Source organism: Equus caballus, chromosome 27 (genome assembly GCF_041296265.1).
Source record: "Equus caballus isolate H_3958 breed thoroughbred chromosome 27, TB-T2T, whole genome shotgun sequence".
NCBI lineage: Eukaryota > Metazoa > Chordata > Mammalia > Perissodactyla > Equidae > Equus > Equus caballus.
In genome coordinates, this window is record NC_091710.1 from 20,649,644 (window position 1) to 20,665,973 (window position 16,330).

At 42.7% G+C, this 16,330-nt stretch overlaps 1 protein-coding gene across 26 annotated transcripts in view; it reads left to right on the forward strand.

Moving 5' to 3' along the window:
- Window positions 1–16,330, forward strand: part of SLC20A2 (solute carrier family 20 member 2) — a 106,676-nt gene that overhangs the window by 65,018 nt on the left and 25,328 nt on the right. For 18 of the 26 annotated variants that reach the window (XM_023630895.2, XM_023630898.2, XM_070253357.1 and 15 more), the window contains 3 exons: window positions 6,178–6,294; window positions 11,091–11,294; window positions 12,302–12,893. In XM_023630895.2, the coding sequence (XP_023486663.1) occupies window positions 6,178–6,294; window positions 11,091–11,294; window positions 12,302–12,893 (913 nt within the window). The remainder of the gene's footprint in view (window positions 1–6,177; window positions 6,295–11,090; window positions 11,295–12,301; window positions 12,894–16,330) is intronic. The other 8 variants (XM_070253354.1, XM_070253353.1, XM_070253350.1 and 5 more) reach the window with 1 other exon arrangement.

Consider the following 16,330-nt stretch of genomic DNA (forward strand, 5'->3'; position numbering starts at 1 on the left):
CCGTGAGAGGATGCCGTGTTACATGAGATAACGTGGGGAGGGCGCTCAGCACAGTGCCTGGCACAGGCTAACTCTTGATGCTGTTAGAGGCTATTGTAGTACCATCAACCAAAAGTAGCCTCATCGTTTTGGCCCTAAGTTGCCAGCATATCCTGAGTCATCCTATCTTTCTATTTTTTCCACACATATTGATATGGAAAATTTCTTACTTGAAGTTTTCCGGGGGGCTTGCCTAGAGGAGAAGGAAGGAGAAGAAGGTCATGCCTCTGAAGGACCCTCCATTTTGTTCCTCCACTAAGTCAGAAAAGGACTTTCCTAATATTTTGGTTCCTGGGGAATGTTTCTAGAATATCCAGTAGGTGAGTCCAAGTCTTATTTTTATTTAAACATTGAAGGTTAACTTTGGCCCTTCAAACAAGACTCTAATTACACACTCTTTCTTCATGTGGGACCTCTCTGCCTGTGCAGCCATATCATAAATAGCCGTGGTGTCATCTTTGGTGATAAGGCTGAGCTGAGAAGAGTCACTTCAACAATGACTCAGTTCATCTGCTCCTTTCAGAAGAAGTCTGCCTTTCTGCCAGCCTGGAATTTATGCTTCCCAGTTCCCTTTCTTTCCTCCATAGAATGTTTCCATTCAACATAGGGGCCTCAGAGATAAAAGGAAAGATGGAAATTCCCTAACAAAAATGAGTGGCAGCATTAATCTTCCCAGTTTCAACTAAGAGGTTTTGATAAATAGCATTTTTATGCGAGGAGATGAATTCAGTGAGGACCCACTGGATGTTGAGTTATGATGTTTTGATTTCCTCTCTTCCTCCATTCTAAGTTATTTTGAAATTGTTTATGTCTTAGGCTTAGTTTGATTTGTTTTGCTTTGCATTTGACATGACTTTTCTCAAAAGTCATTCTTATACTTCAAAGACTGAGTGAGCACTTTAAAAAATCATCTTTGCATTTTTGTCCTTAAGAAAATAATTTGCAAGAAGCAAAAATAACTTTGGGAAATAAAGTGCTCACTTGGTTTGGACACAAGCCTGAAGTTTATTTTTAATGAAAAAGTCTTTGGTTGTGTGGGACCTGGTTTGTGTTCAGCATGTAAAGAATGAATCAGCTGAAATTCATTGCATGCCTCTTTGCGTAGTCAGAGCAGATCACCTAGTTAAGCTTCTGGTCGTTATATATAACTTCTAAGTCAGAGTGTGGTTCCCTAAACCAACAACATGAGCATCACATGGTAACTTGTCAAAATGCAGGCTCCAGGCCCAGCCCTAGACCCGTAGTCTGCCATCTGGGTTTTAGCAGGGAGCCCTGTGGGTGATTCTGATGCGTGGTCCATCTGGAGAACCACTGCTCTGATCACCTCTTTACCGTAACCTTCTACCACAAACACTGCTACCTTATTGCGGTTCTTATGTAAAACCGGTGTTCTTCAAAAGTTCCAGCTAGCAACCCTCCATCACTCTTTTTTACCAGCAAATGAATTCTCAGACTTAACCAGGCCTGGTTTCTGGCTTCCTCAGGACAGTCTGCACCTGAGACAGGGCTGACATTGCCTCTCCTCCCCCTCCCCTCCCCTCCCCTCCCCCTCCCTCCCTTCCCCCTCCTCCCTCTCCCCCTCCTCCCTCTCTCCCTCCTTCCTGTCCTTCTCCTCCTCTCCCCCTCCTCCTTCTTCTCCCCCTCTTCCTCCTCCTCTACCTCTCCTCCTCTCCCCCTCCCGCTCCTCCCCCTCTTCTTCCTCCTCTCCCCCTCCTCCTCCCCCTCCTCCTCCTTCTTTCCTCTTCCTCCCCCTCCTCCTTTTCCTCCTCCAGTTGCAGCTCTTCTGATCCAGTCCCAAGGAAATCAGAGCATCAACAACCCTCCGGCCCCTGCTGTCTTTGTGAGTAGGAGCTTTGTTCCCAGAGGAGCTCTGTCTTCCTTGTTACCATTTTAAGGTTTCAAGCTCTGAGCTGTAGAGCAACCACAGTGGCTCTTAGCCCTGGGTTGGGGAAGCCCTGGGGTAAGAAGTCTCCAGTATCACCAAGGGCTGGATTCAAACCACACGCAGTGATTTAAGTTCACTTCCTTTTCAGAATTATTATAAATGAACCCTGATTTGAGAATGCTGGTACCATACACACACACACACATACAAATCCCAGTTATAGGACACATTAGGCAATAGCATTTTTTAATTTCAAAGGAATGCTTTATTTTCTTAAGGAAGCTGCTCCAGGATTCCCTTTATGCTTTTTATGCTTCCTCTAATGCTTTGAACATGTTGATCTAAAACCAAGAGAACAAAATGGAAACTAGTAACAGCTATCCGGTAAGGGAGGACTAGTAAAAAGTGATTCTGCAAGGGAGGTCAACGTGTGTGTGTGTGTCACTGTGGAGTGATGTCCACAATATACTGTTACGTTAGGAATGAAAGCACAGGACAGTCCAGACAGTCTGATTCTACGTCTGTTAAGTTTAAAAAAAAGGAAAAAAAATTCTGGCAAACATTCTACACTGTGTGTTTGCTTGTATCTAGAAAATACATGGAAAGATACACACCAAATAGTTAGTGTTTCTCTGGGAAGTGGGTTCAAGAGGGGAGAGTGATGAGGAATTTTCATCTTTGTACATCATACAGTTTTGTCCTGCTGGTATTTGTATAATCACGTATTATTTATAAAATTAAAAAGAGAGAAGAAAGAAGGTTGGAGGGAGAGGCTGATACCCATCAGGGGCATCGGCACACTAATATGGGCTCCAGCCCTATTGGTTTTAGACAAGTTTTATTTATTTTGTAGATTCTAATGATGATTGTTAGACATGAAAAACAAGAAGTGTAACAAAGTCATGACTCTGAAAGACTGTGTTTCTAGAAAGTTCTATTTTCTTCTTCCCCAACTCACTTGAATATTCTGATGTTTGGGGGATTTGGAACAGAACTGTAAAGATGCTTGAGGTTAGACCTAAATCACTATTCACCGTGTCTTTGCTGTTCAGAAACTGGAGGAGCTTGAGGGGAAAGGCCGCTGAGCGGCTGGGGGAGGGCTGGTTCAGAGCTCCCAGCCTTGGCTCCTGGCAGTGCTTTTGGCTGAGGGACCTGGAGCAGGTCAAGCCGTGTCCTACTTTGCCTGTCCACGGAGTGCAGTGGCGCCAGGCCTTATTGCCCTCTTAAGGAGTAATTATTGGAAAACGATTAGAGCCTCACAGGAAGAAATAGAAAAATATTTTTGTCTAAAATTTTGTTATGTATAAGTCAACCTTAAGTTTTCAGAAGAAAAAAGCTTTCCCGTGGAAGCACATTGATTCAAGTGCTTTTCTTTGCTGACGTTTTGTGTTTAATTATTTTTTATTCATGAAACTTGATTATATATATTTGGCACAATTTGGAGGTATATAGCATAAATAACTGCCAGCCTGCATTTGTTACATGCAGGCTTTAAACGTAAATCCTCATGTTCTTTTGATGCTCTATTAAATTCCTAAACTGCCGCAATAATTTGGCAAGATCCAAATTCGGTCCCCATTCTGTCCCCCTCTCGTCTCTTACTCGCTGTCCATGATTTCCCCCTGGTTTCCTGTGCTCCTTCACTCTTTCCTCCACCTTGATTTCTTACTCTGTCTCCCCCCTCCACTTGGTGGTGTCTATCCCCTGCTCTCCCTTCCAGTTTCTTGTGACTAGGAGGGTGACTTCAGAGCTTTCTGGCCATTGCCCAGCCCAGACCAATGGCAAAGACGGTTGCCATGGTAAAGGTTCAAGGGGCAGGTGACATTGTAGCTTACTGTCTAAGCCAAGGATCAAGTTTCTCCTTTTCAGGTGTTGGTCCTCACACCCTCTGGAATCCCCCGTGAGCCCACGGAGAGCGTGGAGATGGGCCTGGAGGGATCACATCCAGCAGCCCTTGTCTGCTTTTGCTGTGGGCTCTACTCAGCATGGATGGGGGAAAAGGGCCTGAGAGCAAAAATGTTCACTTATTTAAAAAACGACTTATATAACTTACAAATTGTTTCTCTCTCCCCGCAGTTTCCAGGGCTTGTCTCTCTTAGATCAGGTTAACACAATGAAGTCAAAAGTAGCACAATTAACAGTTTTACCATCAACTAAACCAGGAGCCACAAGGGAAACCTCTTCAAAAAATCAAATACTTTTAAGCCGTAAGAGTGATTGGTGTTGATGTTAATCAGTTTGATGTTGGTAATTAACAGTTACCACTCAGTTGGGCAAGAGGCAGCTGTGGAGTGATCCTTTCTCACGTGTTAGACGCTGCTGACATGAAGATAGACAGCAGAAACCAGGCAGCCGGGCGCACAGGCACAGCTCAGGGAGGTCAGCTGGAGTCATTTACAAGCAGCTCCAAGCCTCCGTTTGGGGCGGAACCGGGCCGGAGCGGGCTGCAGCTTACACAGTGCAGGCCTGCTGGATCCACTGTTTCCGATGTGATGGGGAGTTTGGGAGTGGAACATTCTAGCCCCTAAGAGTCTGTACTCCTGCCAGTGAGCTCTTAGCTGTAATTAAGCTAGGTGATTCTGATTTTTTGTTTTTCATATTTATAAATGCTAATTCTCTACTCCCTGTTTATAGAATTAACTACCTATTCTATCTTTTACAATTACCAAAATATTTAATAATACCTTAATTGAATAACTTTGAGTTGGTTTGTATGTATAAAATGGTTAACGATGTAACAAAGCATCATTAAAGATTTATTTAATCTAAGAGCAAAGATCAAAGTTTTAAATAGTTCACTCCTTTAAAACTTTTTAAAACCTTTTAACAATTCACAAAAGTGACGTGCTTATTAAATATTTTAAAAGTTAACAATACAGAAGTATATGTAGTAAGAACTGGAAACCCCCTCCAATTCCCATCTCACCACAGGAGTAACCCTTGGATCTTTCCAGAACTTTATATATTCCCACATATGATAGGGTGTAAATGTGAGGCTATTTTCTTTCTCTCTCTTTTTTTCTTTTCGCTAAGGAAGATTCCCCCTGAGTTAACATCTGTGCCAGTCTTCCTCTATTTTGTATGTGGGTCACCACCACAGTATGGCCACCAACCAGTGGTGTAGGTCTGCACCCAGGAGCTGGTCCAAGACTGCCAAAGCAGAGCACACTGAACTGAACCACTAGGCCACAGGGCCGGCCCCTGTTTTCTTTTTTTAAACATAAATTGGATCATGCTACACATACCATTATCCGGCTAGCCTTTCTTACTTAACTAGATCTTGGGTCTCTTTCTTTATCAGTACACATGTATAGATCTACCGCATTTTTATGACTGTGCATTGCAATTATTTCACATTTCCATACTAATGCGTATATTCATTGTCTTGCAAATTCTTATTATTACAAATAATGCTGTATAGTTCGTTTTCTTGTACATTTATCTTTGTGTTCCTGCACAAGCATGTGTGTGTAAGTTGTACACCTGTGAATGTGTGTGACATGTGCCTACTGCCACCAGTGACAGAAGATGTACAAAATTCAGAGTGTTGAGCACTGAGGATGTTACACTGTTAGGGAAATACAAAGTTCCTAAACTGTGTGCACTTCTCCCCTTTTATTGGCTAGTGTAATTGCAACTTGGTATGCATTATCAGATTTTAATGAAAAGTTTTTCTATGTTGTAATTCCATGAGTTGAGACTTCAGAGAAGTGTTAAGTTTGAAGGTCAATGTCTTTTTAAAAAAACTTATTTCTAAGCTGATTTTAAGAAAGGTTTGTATATGTGGTCAGAGCATCATGTCCATTTAAAGCACGGCTGCTGACTACTGAGGAACCAAAGGAGGCAGCAGTCAGCGGCTCCGTGCAGCGTTTCCAGACCTCAGCTTCTCACTGCCCGTGGAGTGGGCTGCCTGTTAGGAGAGAGGATGGTGGGCTGCTTTCTTAGCCACGTTTAGATATTGAGATAACACATACGTGGTTTTATTCCCAACTTAATATGCTGTTTGTGCCAAGTTGGTAAAATTTTAATAATTAGCTTACTAACCAGTTTAACCGCATATTTACAAGGTGTAGTGTGTCTTAAACACACAGCTTTCTACCCCAAAAAGTATACCACATTTTTTTGGTTGAGAGTTTTATTAAATACAAAATCCAGGTGATTCGTTTAGGTTTGGGGAATGAAACATATGCTGACGTGAGGCTTGGCCTTTCAGAAAGTGCCCCTGACAACACTGCTGTCCTTTTTGTTTCCAGTGCTCGGTCTGGTCCTTCCCATGTGGGCAATAGCGCTCATCTCCTTTGGGGTTGCGCTGCTGTTTGCCCTCTTTGTGTGGCTCTTCGTGTGTCCATGGATGCGGAGGAAAATAGCAGGTGAGGGCTTTTGGACTCTTCTGATGTACAAGAGTGTTCCTGATTCCTGAGCCTTCGGATGTAATCCCCGGTTATCCTCACCGTCAGAGGGAAATGGAAGTGTGGATAACCCTGCAACATACACCAAGAAACATGCCCAGTCCTTGTCTCTTGGCTCCTGACTGCTTTCTTTCTAAAACTTTTTCTTGATAACTTGTGACCCAAGTGAGCAGCAGTTCAGTCCCAGTTGCATGGAAACCGGAAGTTGACTGTGCAGTCAAGTTCTACCAGCCTGATGAAAACATGCATCCTTAGGGAAATGCAAATTAACACCATAATAAGATATCACTTCACGCTCGCAAGAATGGCGAAAAGCCAGAAGAGCAGCGATTCCAAGTGTTGATAAAGAAGTGGAATAACTGGGGCTCTCCAACCTTTATGGTGAAATGTAAAATGGCACACCCACTGTGGAAATTAATGTAGCAGCTTCCTATACAGTCACCATGACCCAGTAATTCCACTCCTAGGCATTTATCCAAGAGAAATGAAAATATATGTTCATAAAAAGACTTGTACACAAATCATTTAGTCACAATAGCCAAAAACTGGAAACAACCCAAACGTTCATTAGCAGGTGAATGGATAAACAAATTGTGGTATATTCATGCAACAGAAGACTTCTTAGCAATAAGGAGAATGAACTACCTGTAAACGCAACAACATAATCATTTTCACAGATTATGTCAAGCATGTCAAGCAAAAGAAGGCAGATACAAAGAGTACATACAGTATGATTCCAGGGAAAATTAATCTCTAGCATAGAAGTCACTGGTTGCGGGGGCCTGCAGTGGGTTCAGGAGACTAGCTGCAAAGAGTCAGGAGGGAACTTCTCGGGGACATGGAAGTGTGCTCTGCCTTAATTGGGGGAGTGGTTATGGGGTGTACTCGTTTGTCACTGGTCATCCACCTGCACATTTGAAACGCACAAATTTGGGGCTGGCCCATGGCCGAGTGGTTAAGTCTGTGCACTCTGCTTCGGCGGCCCAGGGTTTCACTGGTTCGGATCCTGGGCACAGACATGGCGCCGCTCATCAGACCACATTGAGGCAGCATCCCACATGGCACAACCAGAGGCACTCACAACTAGGATATACAACTGTGTACAGGGGGGCTTTGGAGAGAAGGAGGAAAAAACAAGATTGGCAACAGATATTAGCTCAGGTGCCAATCTTTAAAATAAATAAATAAATAAAATGTATTAATTTTATTGTATGTAATTTATGCCTCAAGAAAAACAACTTTTGAAAGAACAAGAATATGGCTTAGAAAGCTGCTGGAACTATTTTCCTGTCACTAACAACATAATTGAATTCCAAGCCTTGAGGCCACATGCTTTTACAGAGCTCGCAAAAGAAGTGTTTCCTTTTGTCCTCAGAGTGTGCCTCACAATTATGTTTTAGTGTGGACATACCTGAATTTGAAAACTCATATTTCGGAGAAGATCAGAACAAATGAGGAACATACCATGCTCATGAATTGGAAGACTCAATCTAGTAAGGATGTCAGTTCTTCTCAAATGATCCATAGATTTAACACAATTTAAATAAAAATCCTAGCAGGAGATTTTGTAGATTTAGACAAGCTGCTTTTAAAATTTATCTGGGGGCCGGCCCCATGGCCGAGTGGTTAAGTTCGCGCACTCTGCTTTGGCGGCCCAGGGTTTCTCTGGTTTGGATCCTGGGCACGGACATGGCACCGCTCCTCAAGCCATGCTGAGGCAGCATCCCACAGGCCACAACTAGAAGGACCCACAACTAAAAATATACAACTATGTACTGGGGGCTTTGGAAGAAAAAGGAAAAATAAAATCTTTAAAAAAAAATTTATCTGGAAAGGCAACAGAACTAGAATAGCCAAAATAATTTGAAAAAGAACAAAGTTGGAGGATTCATACTTCTCAACTTTGACCCCCTGTAAAGCTACAAGAGAGTGGGGTATTAGTGAAGAAACAGACGCCTGGATCAAAAGAACAGGATAGAGTCCAGATATAGACCCAGGCAAATATGGCAAATTGATTTTCAACAAAGTACAAAGGCAGTTCAGTGGAGAGAGCATAGTCTGTCTGACAAATAGTATCAGACTAATTAGACATCTGTAAGCTAAAAAAAAAGAACCTTGACCTAAGCGTTATACCTTGAAAAAAAATTAACTCAAAATGCATCATAGATCTAAATGTAAAATAGGAAATACTTTTAGGGAAAAGAAATAAGGGAAAATTTTTGTGATCTTGGGTTAAACAAAGAGTTTTTTTTATATGACACGAAAAACAATTCATAAAAAAAAGTTGATAAATTGCACTTCATCAAAATTAAAAACTATTGCTCTGTGAGAAACATTATTAAGAGAATGAAAAGACAAGCTACAGACTGGGAGACAGTTTCAAGTTCCCTATCTGACAAAGGACTTGTTTTCAGAATATATAAAGAAATCTCAGAAAACAACGCAGATGAAAAATGAGCAAAAAATTTGAACACACACTTTATCAATAAAGATATGTGGATGGCAAATACATCCATGAAAAGGTGCTCAGCATCACTAGCCATCAGGGAAATGCGGATGATAATCACAATGAGATATCACTGTACACCTATTGGAACAGCTTTAAAAAAAGCAGACGATGCTCAGTGCTGATGAGGATGAGGAGCAGCTGGAACTCTCAGACACTGCTGATGGGAGTGTAAAACGGTGCAGCTGCCCGAGGAAACAGCTTGGCAGTTTCTTATAAGGTTAAATATACACTAGCCCACTCCTAGGTTTTACCCAAGAGAAATGAAAATTTAAATTCACCCAAAAATCTGTACATGAATGTTTATAGCAGCTTTATTTATGATCACGAAAAACTAGAACAACCCAGATTATCCACAGAATGAATAAACAGGCTATGGTACACCCATATATTGGAAGACTTCTTAGCAATGAAAAAGAATGAACTATTGATACATGTAACAACTTGGGTGAATCTCTAAGGCATCATGCTGAGTGAAAGAAGGCAGTCTCAAAAAATTACATATCTATGGTTTCATTTATATGGCATTCTGAAAAAGACAAACTGTAGGGACAGAGAGCAGATCCGCGGTTGTCAAGGGTTAGGGCTGGGCCGAGGGTCTGACTACAAGGGCAGCTTTAGGGGATGATGGAACCTTTCTGTATCCTGACTGTGGTAGCAGTTACACAGATCTAGACATGTGTTAGAATCAGCATGCACACACACACACACACACACACACACACTCACGCAGAGGCAGTTTACTGCATGTGAATTTTAAAAATTTCCACATTAATACATACAACTTCAAACTCAGTAAGTAGTAAAGCCACATGGACAATGGATTGACACCCAGCTGCTGCTTCCTCTCCCGTGTGGGCGCTCCCTGCCCTCCGCCGAGAGTAGACTTCACCTCCTCCAGCATGCAGAGCACTAGCCTAAGAGGAGCCCCTCACCCACTGCTCAGCTGCTTTGACCCCGGGGGATGATAAACTATACGTAGATGCTTTGATTTTTAAAGGCTTTTCCCAATAGCTGAACCTTCATGTCAAATGGAGCATAAAATCTTTGCTTTCCAACTTTAGGCTATAATGTCATAGAGGGAAACTGACATTGCTCCCCATTCTGGCTTCGCCGGAGACTTTTTTGTCACTGCTGTATATTTTGATATTTCAATGTGTATTTCTTGCTCTGTTATTTTAAATACAGACTAGTGATTAAGGGCACGGACCGTAGAGCCAAACTGCCTGCCCTTTACTACCTGTGTGACCCTGGACAAATCACTTAATCTCTCTGTGCCTCAGTTTGCTCTTTAATAAAGTACAGAAAATAATACCTGTCTTGTGTAAATGTTAGCAATTTTTGGTTTATTATTATAATCTTTACAAATGTTATCTTCTCTCAGGTAGATTATAAGCAACTTGGGGTCAAAGATCTGTACGTACATTTTTTTGTTCCCTGTAGTTCGTAGCAGAAACTTTGTTTTAAAGAGCCTGCCTGTAGGTCTGACTCACGGTAGACAGATGATAATCAGAGAGAGGGATGGCGGCCGAGCGCCTCCAGCAGAGGGACCGAGAAGAGTATTTCCATTTCAGTTCTGGAGGTGAGAGCTTAGAACTGTGCTCAGAAAAATATGCAAGCAGCAAGATCAGTAAATCAGGAGCACCACATAACAGGTTTGATTAAAAAGAATGCTGTCGGGCTTTAAAAGCGCTTTTTTGAAATCCTTTGTCTCTTTTGAAAGTAAAGGATTTTTCAAAGTAGGTGGGATCTCTCGGTTCCTTTTTGGAAGATGATTTACTTATTTCCTAAGATTTGGTGACCAGAAGAAATCTGAGAGCAATGATTTATTGAACAGAAGAAAGCCAAACAGACCATAACAATATCTCTGAGGACAAAATGGATAAACATTCAGTGATTCTGTGGTTCATTTAGGAAAGTGGAAGCCGGGGCTCAGTAGTCGTGGAAGGTTAGCGCTGGAAGGGCCAGGGTCGAGGCTGGAAGGGCCAGGGTCGAGGCGAGGCCTCTGTTTTTGTTGGTTCTGGATGTGCTCACTCAGTCTCAGCCCCTATCTTCTCCTCAGTAGCTGAGTTTTCTGTCTTGAGTTTCCCAGATAATTGAACTCTCTATTTTCTCTGTGTGGCTCTCACCTTTTTTCTCATTTCCAAAGTAAGTACCAAGTATGAAGATAAATATTCACTTTTTATATTCATTTTTCGATAACAAGATTGCTCTTTCAAAATTTTCAGTTACGACTACTATTGTTTTTTAGGCAAGTTACAAAAAGAAGGTGCTTTATCGCGAGTCTCTGATGAAAGTCTCAATAAAATTCAGGAAGTGGAGTCCCCAGTCTTTAAAGAGCTACCAGGTGCCAAGACGAATGACGACAGCACCGTCCCTCTCACGGGGTCAGCTGGGGAAACGGTTGGCGCCTTGGAGGGCAGCTCCGTGGGACACCACCCCCGGGCCACCTACGGTAAGACCCATGTGGCCGGGGAGGTGTGCGGGGGCAGAGAGCCAGCGGGGCCTGGGGGTGCTGGCGGGGCCCGCGTGTGAGCAGTTAGGGTTTAATGCACAAAAATGCCCCCCAATTTTATGTTTTGAGAAAACTCAGGGGCTAAAGAGGCCTCGGGAAACCATTCAGTCAGTAGAGCAGACTCACTCTGTTCTGGGGTTTTCTCCCGAGAGCTGCTTCCAGGCTGGCCCGGTGCCCACGCCGCCTCCGTGTGCGAGTTACCTCCGCTGCGGGGAAGGACGCCTGCCGTGGGGAGGACGCCGCGGGAAGGCTCCCACGAACCAAGGAGGGCGTCCTACTGTGGAATCAAAGAAACCTCCGAAGCATCCAGACTGCCCTGGGGGGGTCCTTTTGTCTCAGAACATTTGTGGACAATGAGGGGCTATCACCAGCCTCTGCCAAGCCTGTCCGGGCAGCTTCCCGCCTCCCTGCCACGTGGGGCCCTGGCACCCACTTTCCATAGGTGCCACTCAGACTTGGCCCAAAGAAAGCAAAGTAGTTTTGCCCCACTGATCTGCCAGATGCTGCCTGTGACAGTCGGGATTGGCCTTCCAGGGAGCATCTAGAGTCGCTGCCTCACAGGGCACTGGGTTTGGTCCTTCATGTGTCAAGTTTTTCTAAAATAAGTTCTATGTACAGATTCTCCCTTTATTGGTTACTAGAAACAGGAAGAGTGCCACAGTAATTTCTGGAGACACTTTTTAGGAGAGCATAAATAACGTTTGTTAAATACCATGTTATTAGTTTTACCATTTTGTTGGATATGCCCACATTGCCTTTTTATTTAAAGCATGTTACATGTCCTTTCTGGTCAATTTAGGAAGGAAAACGTGCAAAAAAATTAAAATCACCCATAATCCAGCCTTCCAGAGATGACCACCACATAAAGAGCGGGGAGTATCTCCTCCCTGACACGATTTATATTCAAAAGACTGGAAAATAAGACCTTTTCTTTCCACCTGTTTCAGGAAGGGCACTTTCCATGACTCAGGGCTCTGGGAAATCGCCCATCTCCAATGGCACGTTTGGCTTTGATGGCCACACGAGGAGTGACGGTCACGTGTATCACACTGTGCACAAAGACTCGGGGCTCTACAAAGACTTGCTGCACAAAATCCACACAGACAGGGGCCCTGAGGAGAAGCCCGCACAGGAAAACAACTACCGGTTGCTCCGCCGGAACAACAGCTATACTTGCTACACAGCAGCCATCTGTGGGATGCCAGTGCACTCGACGTTCAAAGCTGCTGACTCGTCATCCGCACCAGAGGACAGCGAAAAGCTGGTGGGTGACACTGTGTCCTACTCTAAAAAGAGACTTCGCTATGACAGCTACTCAAGCTACTGCAATGCAGTAGCAGAAGCTGAGATAGAGGCAGAAGAGGGAGGGGTGGAAATGAAGCTGGCCTCCGAGCTGACGGATCCTGACCAGGCTCCAGAGGACCCTGCAGAAGAGGAAAAGGAGGAGAAAGACACACCCGAGGTCCACCTCCTGTTCCATTTCCTGCAAGTCCTTACTGCTTGCTTTGGATCTTTTGCTCATGGTGGCAATGATGTGAGGTGAGTACATTCATTCATTCAACAAGTACATCTCCAGGGTCTACCATGTGCCAGGCATTGTTCTGGGTGCCAGGATACAGCAGCAAGCAACATGGACAAAATCCTGGCCAGGAAGGATGAGGGATGGGGCACAGACAGTAAACAAATAAATAAGTAGCTCGTGTAAGATGCTAGACAGTGATCAGTGTTAACGGGAAAAATAAACTAGAACGGGGGAGGGGCGCCTCTGGGTGATTGCGATGTTGGAGAGCCTGCTCAGGTAAGGGCTCACAGAGTGAGATCTGAAGCGGGTGAGGGAGCCAGGCATGTGAGCACCCAACGGAGAGCGTCCCAGAAGAGGGAACAGCAGGTGCAAAGGCCTGAGGCAGGAGTGTGCCTCGTGTGTTCCAGGACGAGCAAGGAGGCTACAGAGGGAGAGAGTATAGACTGCAAGGTCAGCAGGTGATGGAGGCCTGGAATGTGTAGGGAATACGCAGGAGTATGTGGAGAGTCTCCGCTCTCTTCTTACTAGCTGGGTAGCCCTAGACAAGTCACTTGACTTCCCAAAGCCTCAGTGTCTCAATCTGTAAAATGGGGGTAAAACTAGTAGCAAGCTCATGGAGTTTCCATGAGGATTAAGTGAGCTGCTTTATTTAACATGCTTAGGACAGGGCTCCTTAATCCGTATCTATACATTCTCACTGTTACTCTCAGGATGATTTTCGTGCAGGGCAAATGTTTCCATCCAGACCAGGACAGTGTGCTATTGTTGCATTTTTTATTGCCCAGTTACCAGCTGTGGGTTTCCATATACTGTCTACCCACGTGCAACTGCATTTCTGTTCTCTTTCAAAGAAGTCTTCCCGCAGACAAGAGGCCTGGATGTCTTGTGTTCTGCTCAGGGTTACATAGGTGTCGCATGTGGTTTTATTTGAGGCACCACGTTCCACCCTATGTTCTTAATTTTTGACTCTCTCGCTCCTGGCACGACCCAACCTCCTCATCCTTATCAAGAATTCTTTTCTTAAAAAATTAAAAATTTTTTTTATTGCAGTAACATTGGATTAATAACATTATATAGCTTTCAGGTGTACATTGTAATATATTTCGAATTCTGTGTAGATTACATCATGTTCACCACCAAAAAACTAATTATAGTCCATCCCCGCACATGTGCCTAATCGCCTCTTTTGCCCTCTCCCCTCCCCCCTTCCCCTATGGTAACCACCAATCCAATCTCCGTTGCTATGTGTGTGTTTGTCATTGTTTTTATCTTCTACTTATGAGTGAGATCATATAGTATTTAACTTTCTCCCTCTGACTTATTTCACTCGGCATAATACCCTCAAGGTCCATCCATGTTGTCACAAATGGCAGGATTTCATCATTTCTTATGGCTGAGTAGTATTCCATTGTGTATATATACCACACCTTTATCCATTCGTCCCTTGATGGGCACCTAGGTTGCTTCCAAGTCTTGGCTATTGTGTATTATGCTGCAGTGAACATAGCAGTGCATGTATATTTATGCATTTGTGTTTTCAAGTTCTTCGGATAAATACCCAGCAGTGGGATAGCTGGATCATATGGTAGATCTATTCTTAATTTTCTGAGGATACCTCATACTGCTTTCCATAGTGGCTGCACCAGTTTGCACGCCCACCAGCAATGAACAAGCATTCCCTTCTTTCCACATTCTCTCCAACATTTGTTGTTTCCTGTCTTGTTAATTATAGCCATTCTGACCGGAGTGAGGTGATACCTCAATGTAGTTTTGATTTGCATTTCCCTGATAGCTAATGATGTTGAGCATCTTTTCATATGCCTGTTGGCCATCTGTATATTTTCTTTGGAGAAATCTCTATTCAGATCTTTTGCCCATTTTTTAATTGAGTTGTTGGTTTTTTTGTTGTTGAGCTGTATAAGTTCTTTGTATATTTTGGATATTAACCCCTTATCTGATATATGGTTTGCAAATATCTTGTCCCAATTGTTAGGTTGTCTTTTCGTTTTGTTGATGGTTTCCTTTGCTGTGCAGAAGCTTTTTAGTTTGATGTAGTCCCATTTGTTCGTTTTTTCTTTTGTTTCCCTTGCCCAGTCAGACATGGGACTTGAAAATATGCTGCTAAGACCAATGTCAAAGAGCATATTGCCTATGTTTTCTTCTAGAAGTTTCATGGTTTCGGGTCTTACATTCAAGTCTTTAATCCATTTTGAGTTGATTCTTGTGCATGGTGTACAATAATGGTCTACTTTCATTCTTTTATATGTGGCTGCAGTTTTCCAAACACTGTTTACTGAAGAGACTCTCCTTTCTCCATCATATCTCTTGGCTCCTTTGTTGAATATTAGCTGTCCATAAATGTGTGGGTTTATTTCTGGGCTCTCGATTCTGTTCCATTGATCTGTGTGCCTGTTTTTGTGCCACTACCATGCTGTTTTGGTTACTATAGCTTTGTAGTATATTTTGAAATAAGGGAGTGTGATACCTCCAGCTTTGTTCTTTTTTTATCAGGAATCCTTTGGCTATTTGAGGTCTTTTGTTGTTCCATATAAATTTTAGGATTCTTTGTTCTATTTCTGTGAAAAATGTTGTTGGAACTTTGATAGGGATTGCATTGAATCTGTAGATTGCTATAGGAAGTATGGACATTTTAAATGTGGTAATTCTTCCAATCCAAGAGCACGGAATAGCTTTCCATTCCTTTGTGTCTTCTTCGATTTCTTTCAACAATGTTTTATAGTTTTCAGTGTACTGGTCTTTCACCTGTTTGGTTAAGTTTATTCCTAGGTATTTTATTCTTTTTGTTGCAATTGTAAATGGGATTGTATTCTTAATTTCTTTTTCTGCTACTTTGCTGATTTTTGTATGTTGATTTTGTATCCTGCGACTTGAGTGTATTCATTTATTATTTCTAAAAGTTTTTTAGTGGATTCTTTAGGGTTTTCTATATATAAAATCATGTCATCTGTGAAGAGTGACAGTTTCACTTCTTCTCTTCCAATGTGGATCCCTTTTATTTCTTTTTCTTGCCTGATTGCTCTGGCTAGGTCTTCCAATACTCTGTTAAAAATAAGAGTGGTGACAGTGGGCATTCTTTTCTGGTTCCTGTTCTTAAAGGGATAGCTTTCAGTTTTTCTCAGTTGAGAATGATATTTGCTGTGGGTTTGTCATATATGGTCTTTATTATGTTGAGATATTTTCCTTCTATACCCATTTTATTTAGAGTTTTTATCATAAATGGTTGCTGTATCATGTCAGATGCTTTCTCTGCATCTATTGAGATGATCACGTGATTTTTATTCTTCATTTTGTTAATGTGGTGTATCACGTTGATAGATATGTGGATGTTGAACCATCCCTGCATCCCTGGAATAAAACCCACTTGATCATGATGTATGATCTTTTTAATGTATTGTTGTATTCGATTTGCTGGTATTTTGTTGAGAATTTTTGC